Here is a 9,834-nt window from a genome sequence, read left to right on the forward strand (position 1 = left end):
GATCCGAGTACTGTATATCCAATTTCAGATTATGACGTCAATCCAAAATGTACTATTATAATGTTTATTGGCACTTCTGTCTGTTTGTGTCTCATTAAATCAGTCGTACACACAGTATTATCCATCCTCTATTTGTGGATATGCTGTCACGGTATTTGAATACGCGAACTACCACGTAATGCGCTGCTATCAACTGCTATTTGTTCTGATGAAGCAGGCACAACAAAAGGGTTTCCTTGAAGCGCCCATAATGGTTTTCCGAATGTTTCACTGGAACGTGATGAACTCCGGTGTAACGCCGTCACCAGCTGTGACATCCGACTTCCGAGGTAAATGGAACGCAGCATTTGGTAACAGCTACTTAAAGAGAACAGGCAGACTATAGACTGCTTGGGATGGCTTGACTTTTAGGGGGTCTCCGAATCCTCACGGTTTACCTCACATTGTAAAAAGTGTTTTTGCCCCTTTGTTATTGTAGATACTCCTTGTCAATGTGGCAAGAGTTTTGAAAAATTGTTGTGATAACTTGGTATTATTTGGGAATTTCTCAATTACCCATGTTTAACTCGAAAACTTACATTGAAGTAGATAAGGAGTTAATGTTAAATTGAGTGTGTGAAAGTTCTAGCTGCAGCATTCAATGCCAATGAGATAAATCAGGTAATGCCCACAACGTAAGTCACAAAAAGCTCTTTGACTTAAGATAACCCTCCTACAACCCTAGTCTTAACCATAGTGTAACATGGCCCAAATGTTAATCATAGTCTAATGCGATGGATGTTACATGATGTAGGGGCATTAAATGACTGACCTCATACGTACTGCGGTTTGCATTACACTCTGTTGGCGTTTTCGGGTTAGAGTAGTGGGGGTCGTTTGAGTAATGACGTAAACCACGACTATTTCGAAATGCATTCTGGGGCGTTGGCGCTAAAAGACTCGTGGTGTTGGAGTTAGCTTGCAGTTCAGTCGTCGTTGTAAACGTTATTTAAGGTGAGTACGGTTGAGTGTAACCATAATATATATGGTTTTAAAAGTAAGAGCGTTATATTTTCATGACCATGCGATGGCCTTTTTTATTGTAAAGTTGCTAAAGAAACGCGTTCTATGTTCATTTGTCCAAAGTACTGCGCAGCGTTCTTATTACAAAATAAGCGGTTCCAGCACTTTCTAAAGTCATCATCCCATTAGTTTGCAACCTGAAAATTTAACACGCAGCCATTTATTTTATTTCCTGCCTTTCTGGTATAGCCTCGACATTTGTTACTTTTTGTTAAGGACTCGAAAATTTTAAGTTTGTTTTTAGGTGGGGGATTTGTTTTGTAGTGGTAAAGTGGATACGCGTAGCTACTATGTTAACAGTATCTCTGCCTTTTTATCCCATACGAATCCCCCATGTCATTTATGTTTTAAGGGTCGGAAACCCTGTCTTAAACCCTATTCGTACGGATTTGGATTTATGACAGGAGGTTTGGTAATTATTATCGGAGGACCTCAGAAAATTAATGCCCGTCCGACTTACGCGTGGCACGTTTACTTCTCTGAACTTATTTTCTGTAAAAAGTTTTTTTTTTAGTAATCCCAAGTTAAAGTAGCCCCGTGCGAATCGACATTTCAGTAAAATGAAGTTATTTGAGCGATTCGAATGGGAATAAAATTACAGAGCCCCCGAACCCCGTAATAATCACTTTACCAAGTGCATTAAACGGAAACAAGAACGGTCAGCGTCCTCCTCGTTGTGCACGGTGAATAACGGGGCGGAGGTGTGTTACACCCCCACGGAAGTACGAAGGCACGCCGATATACAGAATTTGTAGAGAAAAGCGGGTAGGTGAAGAGCTGCCCTCTGGAGGCGTAAACGGACATACTGTATAGTTCTTGTGAATAACGGTTTCTATTATGGTCCGAATTGACTTTATGAATACATTAGCTATGGGGAAAAGCTTGTACAGTGTAGCAATTTGCATCAGACCAATTCTCTCACTGGCTAACACCACCTCCTAGTGTAAAGCTAGTCCCGTCCAAATAGGACTTTACTTACCTTCAAGTGAACTGTAAAAGTAACACTAGGTAATGTCAGCCTGATGCTAATTGACATTTGCTGATCTGGCAAATGTTGAAAATGGAATAAATTAGCGTAAAGGTTTCGTCAGTACAATGCTTGTGTAAGATGCTTAGAAAATAAGCAACAGTGTATTATGCAGTATATGTGAACTTTTAGCAAATAAGCACAAAAATATGTAATGAAGGTAAATCAAAATGAAATTTTATAATAAATAGCATTACCTTGCATGTACATTGACTGTACACAGCATTTTAGGAAAGAAGTGACAGAACTACTTGCAATGTGGAGATGTGTAAATGGTGCCAGTGGACTTATGCATTTGAAAATTAAATGCAGATTGAAAGAATATAAAGCATTACTTCCCTGTGTAAAATATAAAAAGAATTTGTAAATTGTAGCCCCTCTGTCTGGTGAATAATCACTAATACACAACTTAAAGGTCTTCCATTCTGTACTTTTACTACATTTTTTTTTCTCTTGAGGTCTGTTAAAAATATTTTAACACCAAAAAGTTACTAATGTGGTTTTACACTGAAGTTTTTGTTTCTCTTTTCCTTGGACTGAAAGTATATTTGAGCTATGTGATTTGGTAGAAACTGCGGTGGGTTGGCACCCTGCCCGGGATTGGTTCCTGCCTTGTGCCCTGTGTTGGCTGGGATTGGCTCCAGCAGACCCCCGTGACCCTGTGTTCGGATTCAGCCGGTTGGATAATGGATGGATGGATGGATTTGGTAGAAATGCAAATTGCAAAACTGCTGATTTATTGGCTCATTCCCTTCAAATAAAATATATGGATGTAGGAGGACATAGTAGGCCTTCTTTCTTTCATACTGCATGTGCCAAATTGGAATCTTCATGGTCTGAATGTCAGGGAAGGCTTTTTACACAATAGGGGATCATCAGTTAAAAATATTTTTTAAAAATTACTAGTGGTTTACAATAAATATACAATTATAGCAAAAACATGTAGTTTAGCCAACAATAGCAACAATATCTAACACTGTTTTAATTAATTACATCAGCTTTTAAGATAGATTTTCACTTTCTTTTGTAGGTGATCAAAATTGCTGCCATTTTTCATTTTATTATTATTGTCCTTTATTACTTCTAACGAGGTGGACTGGTGAATTTGTACTTATTTCTCTGGAAATTTGACGAGAACAATTTTGAGCATTACAAGTTAAGTCACAGACATTATAGGAGAAATTGTCCATTACCTTGTATATACAATGACTGTGCACAATTATTCAGATCTCAAAAAATTTCCTCCAGAACTATTTGAGAGATCATAAAGTTATAGAATATGGTTGTAGAGGTCTTGTTGGCTTTACAGTTAGATGCACTCTTTAAGAGTTTAACAAGCCAGTCAATATAAAGCAATATTTTTCCCATCTAGCAGAGCAGCTAAGTAAAAAGGGAAATGTTGCTTTGATTCGCTGCTTTGGGATACTGGTTGAGTTTTGGATAATACCTTTTGAAGCTAAGCACAGTTTTTTCAAAAACGTTTTCTGTGATGTCAGTATCTTCAAGAATATTTTGTTGATTCTGGCTGTGAGACACCAGCTTATGTTAGCAGACTACTTGGATATGCCAAACCTGTTTAAACCAACAGTGGAAGTTCACAGGGCATCAAATGTTAACCTTGACATCCTGGCTTTCTTGGTCAAGCAAGCAGTTGGGAAGAAATGTACAAATCTAACGACTGTATCAATAGCCACATCAGCTTTTACACATGGAACAAAATACACAAAGGGAATGGTTTTGTCAGTTGGAAGAACAAGTGGACTTTATGATTTCTGTAAAATGGTCTGTGTCTTCCCTGTAATTAGCAAGCCAGCCATTGTTGTTGAACCTTTCAGTGCTTGGTACCTGGAGTGCCTCAGATGTTACAAAATCTGCAGAAAGGATTTTGTGCAACTGACAGTAGCTGAACCTGGAGAGCTCAATCAATTTATTCATCTTTTGGTGTACAAGGAAGACTCCTGGTTTGACCAAAGGCATTTCAACTGTACTGAGGTAATTGTTTTGCACTTAATGCAGTTTCAGTAGTTTCTTCACCTTTACACATAGAAGTTTGTCGAAAGTTTTTTAAATGTGTGAAACAAATGCTCAGGTGTAGTACACATTAAATTGTTTGAATTTATTGGAATTGTCACACTTGCAAGTTCATTTGCTTTTGAGTCAAATCGGCACATTACTTTGTTCCTGTCTCAAATTAGTTTGGTTACATTTCACATAGCAAACTTTAATAGAAACATCAAACATCCCATTGGATATGTTGTGTACTACTTTAATTGGGAAATTGAAGTGGTGATTTCCTCACATTTCAGGAAAAATGAATAATGAAGGTTCAACAGAAGCTGTACTGTACTTGTATTCGCTGCATTTGCAATGTTATGTGGTTTGTTTACCAAACGGAGTTTGGAGCAGAAAGCCCTCCTCTTTGACAATTAGAAGTGTGTATGAAAATGATGAGTTACTTTGTGTACTAGAGAAAGGACACGTTTCATAGGTGACTCTACAGAAGGTGGCAAGCTCTGTTGAGGGCATACAGTGGTGTGCTTCCATTTCACATAGTGAATGTTGTTAGGTACATTTAAGGATGATGTTGTGTATTTACTCTTCATCAGCCTGTTATGTGAACACCAAATATATTTAATCTCCAGTCATATCTGCTGTCTTTTGGCCTGTAAATATGTGTTAAAAATAATGTTCACGTTGACACTGTGTAGTAGTGCTGGGTGGTATGACTAAAATTCTATATCACAGTATGTTTCAAAATTATAACGGTTTCGCGGTATTCAACAGTATTTTTTTCCCACATGCATGGGGGATGTTAACCACGTTTTCCACTGAATACTGCAGTAGACTGGCTAAGAAAAACCTATTCCACTGTCATGAGAATTGTACAAAAAACATTTTAATGTGCACAGTATTAATACAGGTTTGCATGGCCCCATAAAGTGATAGTTTCTAAGGGGGTGGCACTAATGAAGAGAAGGAATCGCATTGCATGACAGTTGCAGTCAAAAAATAGAACATTTTTATTGAACAAATTTTGCAAACAACTTAAAACTATAATTTTGGCAAAATATTTTCAACCATCCAAAGAGGCATTTAGACTTGGTAAAATAACCAGAGGTGCTTGTCAAAAGTTGTATTGCACTGAACATGTCTTAGAAAAGGAATAAATAGTAAATATTTTTTGTAAACCCACTACAGTTTGTTAATGTTAACAATCTCTGTCCACTGACATGTTAGCTATATGGATTGTAATGGCGTTGGTTATCTTGATCCACCACTTGCTTTTTTCGTCTTAGGCAGTCCTCTAGCAAATGCGTCTACAAATGACGTCTGATTCGAGTGTCCTCTAGCTTTTTCAGTTTTACCTAAGGACGTGGAGGGTGCCAATCTTAATTCCGTACATTCATGGTACTACAAAGTATGTTTGCGGCTAAGGTGGTGCAGCAAATTGCTCATGTTGCTGCCTCCGGCGACAACTATAGCTCGACAGCATTTGCAGTAAATAGTTGTTTGATCGACATCCGACCTTTTAAAACCAAAATATCTTCAGACAACAGACACGGCTCCTGTTGTATGTCATCATGTTCAACTTTATCGTCTGCTACAGCTTCATTTTTGGAATGTTCTCTGTCCATTTTCACCGTTCAATACCACCACTAACGCATGTACTCCGTTGCATGCGTGTTTAGTGGTGTAGCAGTGAAAAAGGTCCCCCCTTAAACAGTTTCCTGCTGTGCCACGTTCCGAACATTGTTTAGGCTATTTAAACCGGTGTTGCGGTATAAGAAAAATCTATATCATAACAAAAATAAAAATGTTTTCGGTATGAACCGGTGTACCTCCCAGCACTACTATGTAGTAAATGTTAATCAACCATTTCAAAGTTAATCTCTTGCATCTCTGCATTGTGCCCAAAGTACAATTGCATTTAGAGGACACCCACTTATGCATATCACTCGTGTTGTATGTTAGGGTGGTTGATAATCCATCTCACAGGTGTTTGTTACTTGTCAACTCTCTCTAGTTTCATTTGCCCAATCATAAATAAAAATTTTATTTATTTTTTTTTTGAGTGCTGGAAAATCTTAAACTTTGTTTTTCATGTTTGATATTGTTGCATTAGTGGATAAGTTTTGGAAAATGATAAAACTACAAAATATCCTGATAATATTACTTGTGCCGGTAAATCAGTTGTTCAAACTGTCTGTCTTCTTGTATTTGAATAAGGTTAATCATGCTTCTACGGATCATCCTTAGCCCGGATGACATCAGAAGGATTAGAGTTGATAGCATGCCAGAGACTGTTGGCGACCTGCTATTAATCCTGAAAACCAAACTTGGTCTAGACGGAGACATTGTGGTTCAATTTCAGGATCCTGACTTTGATAATGAACTTTGTAATTTAAGCAGCATATCGGAACTTCCTAAAGATAAAGCAACTTTAAAAGTCAACAGGAAGCCTTTTGAATCATATCACGGAGATGTGACCTTAGACACAGCAAATCTGACATCATCATCCCAAGGGAAGAGCCCCAATGGCAGCCATACACGTCAGCTCCCTCAGCCTTTTGTCATTCCTACTTTTTCTTCCAATGTTGAATTAAAATTAAAGCAAGGAAATGAAGCTTATCACAGAGATGAAACTCTTCTTGATATATCAAAAGATATGAAGTCAGATATTCTTGATAATTTAGCTGAAGTCATATACATGCACAATCCTTACCCAACACGAGAAGAGTATGAACGTGTGGCACAATCTCTTATCAAAAAGCATCCTTGTCTGAGGGAACCAGGATCTGTCAATGGGTGGTACGGTTGGAAATTCAGTCTCAAGTTCAAAATGAGCAACTTCAGACAGAAGCTACGGGTGGCTGGGTGCCCTGAGGTCAAAGTTAACTCTCGTAAGTTTGGATCAACCAATTTAAAAAAAATCAAGAGAGCCAAAAAATCTGAAGTGCATTTCCTTCCAGATTTTCCTGAAGGGAAATCTCAAAGTTGTCTTGATGAGGAAAGATCAGCCATGGTCAATGAGATGAAAAAGGGAAAAGTTGACTGGAAAAAAGTTAATGAAATGATGAAAAACACGTTCTCTTTACGAAGAAAAGAGATAGTTGAAGACGAACCGTTAGTGGCAGATTTCAAAGAAAGATGGCCAGCATTGTTCTGTGAACGGCAGGTAATTTTTCAAATTTTCATATGAGGGTTTTATGTTGGAAGTTTTTCTAATCCTGATTACTTGTAAGGTCAGTGCAACAGTTATAGTTAGTGCCTTGCCTAAATACCAAGGTTTGTTACTGAATCCTAGTTCTCATTTACTTATAGAATTAATTTAGTACTAGGGTGTCGTACCGTGTTAGCCATTATGAATGTTGAGAGAGGTGAAGCAAAATGACCCCTTTTATTGGCTAACTAAAAAGATTACAATATGCCAGCTTTCACAGCAACTCAGGCCCCTTCTTCAGGCAAGATGTAATCAATTAAATTAAAATGACTGCTGCACTTAAGTGTATACATTTTACACTAAATAACATGATGTTGGTTCCAGCCTTGGATTCAAGCTTGTCTATCTTTGATTGGTCTCACTAGCTTCAAGGGCACAGATTGGGATGGGGAGGATTGGTTTGCTACTTTGTGTTCTCAGAATGACTTTGCCCATTCTTAATGTAAACTAGCACTCTGCCACATCTGATCTTGTGGATGGCATATGCTGTTAATTCCTTCTTTTCTTCTATCTTGCATTTAGATTGAAGAAGAGTTTACACGGCTTACCTCTGTCGACCTGAAACGTTCACTCCTTGATGGACTTGAACAGTATCTGCCAAGGTTCCTTGATCTGTACAGAGCCAAGAGTGGCATAATGGGATTGACCAGGCAGATAAGGTTGCTAGATGATAATGTAAGTGTTCTGTTGTACACTTAAACAATCTACCTTTAGTTCTTTGTTGTGTTTCTGAATAGATTGACCTAAATTCTGAACACTTCACCTCAAGCTACTTAAATGTGAAATCCGAAGCTGCTCCAAACAATAACTTGTTTTTGTTTTGTATATTTTTCTTTCTTCAGAGTTCCACAGAAATGAAGTACACTGTTCTTCTGATGGGCCTCCCTCATTTTCTAAGAGAGGATCCCTCACCTTTTTTCAAGACTGTGGAGGTATTTACATTTTTCTGCTTCAGTTAAGTTGGAATAAAATGGGTTTAAAGGGGTAGTAATTCCAGAAATAGTCTTACAAAAATATTTGATCAAATATTCTGAATAGGTTACTTGTTGCTTGAATATAGGATGACAGAAAATACAATTAAGTACAAAAGTGAATTTAATTGGAGAATTGCTTTCCCTCAGTTGTTGTCTATATGTTACAGTAGACATGAGACTTGCTTTACCAACAGCAGCCCATCATATTATACAGTACAGTTTACCTTGTGGAAGAGCAGCTCAGGTGTGCTGGCATAAGGGAGAACACTAAATTGTGCAGTGCAGTTGGTTTTCAGGAGCTTGAATGATGAGCACTTCTCTAGGCTGTCCAGTTTTTAACTGATTGTAAACCTGTCAATTGAAACCTTAGCACATGATTTGTAAACTTAGAACTTGAACTATTCTTCATGATTCAGTATTTGTAAGTATAAAATGTATTACATTTAATCTTTTTTTACAATGTCTCAATCTTTTTCTCTCTGCAACATTTTTTGTTTAGTCAGCCAAACCTGAAGAAGAAATTGCAAAGGGAATGAAAATTGGCATTATAACAGTAAAAGATGGAGCAGATGACCTTGATTCAGCAATTGTTCTTGAAGAACAGATCATACTGCACAATATCAAGGATTTTCCAAATGCTACTGCTATGCTGATGGGTCTTCTGTTTGTGCTTAATATTGATTACCCTAAGGAACTTCATTACACGTTTGAAGTTATCCAGAAGGTCCTAATGAATATTGGAGGAGGACAGTGCTCTTCACTCGTTCATGGACTACGAAATAAACTCTTTCGAAAAACGATGTAAGCTTGAACTCTGATAGAGATTTTGGTGTCTAACAAACTGGCAAAATTCAGTGTTTACACATGTTCTTTTCATTTTTTATGACACTTTACTTTGCACTTGACAGTTATGGTTTCCAATTCAGGTTGTTTATGGCAAGCCAAATTAACATGTAGAAGAGATCTCAAAATGAACTTCTTATATCTTAAAATGCAATTTACTTGAATATCTGAAATTCGTTTTGAGATATCTTTAAAATAAGTTCATTAACATTTAAGATATCTGCAATACATTTTGAGATCTCTCAAATGCATTTCAGGATATTTCAGATTCATTTTCAGATACTCAAAATTGACCTTGCATGCATTTCAAGATCTCTCAAAAATCACTTTCTGTAAAATTGCCTATTCTTCCAATGGGGCAGCCTTGAAATGAGCAGGACGTGATTTTGAGATCTTGAAATGTATTCAGATATCTGAAGCTGGACAGGAAGCTGTTTAGAGATATCTGAAAATGCTATATTCATAGATGTTGAAATAATTTGATGTCTTTTTAAAGATATCTCAAGTGGAGCAGAGATCTGTTTTAAGATATCATGAAATGAATTTGAGATATCTGAAGATGTATTTTAGATATGTCAAACAGTGAATTTCAAGATATCTTAAATGCTTTATTACAATTATATTTTGAGATATCTTAAAATGGACAAAGTCCTAATAAATTAATAAGAAATTTTACATGAAGCGATTTCCAGATATCTTGGAAGTGT

General features: G+C 37.1%; 1 protein-coding gene across 1 annotated transcript; it reads left to right on the forward strand.

Moving 5' to 3' along the window:
* Positions 1-934: 934 nt before the first annotated feature.
* LOC114658401 (sterile alpha motif domain-containing protein 3-like) lies at positions 935-9,486 on the forward strand. Its single transcript, XM_028810484.2, has 5 exons — positions 935-993; positions 6,317-7,265; positions 7,833-7,985; positions 8,153-8,242; positions 8,784-9,486. The coding sequence occupies exons 2-5, from the start codon at positions 6,324-6,326 to the stop codon at positions 9,087-9,089; spliced, it is 1,491 nt and encodes a 496-aa protein (XP_028666317.1). The 5' UTR covers positions 935-993; positions 6,317-6,323; the 3' UTR covers positions 9,090-9,486.
* Positions 9,487-9,834: the final 348 nt, after the last annotated feature.

The sequence above is a fragment of the Erpetoichthys calabaricus genome, chromosome 10 (genome assembly GCF_900747795.2).
Source record: "Erpetoichthys calabaricus chromosome 10, fErpCal1.3, whole genome shotgun sequence".
NCBI lineage: Eukaryota > Metazoa > Chordata > Cladistia > Polypteriformes > Polypteridae > Erpetoichthys > Erpetoichthys calabaricus.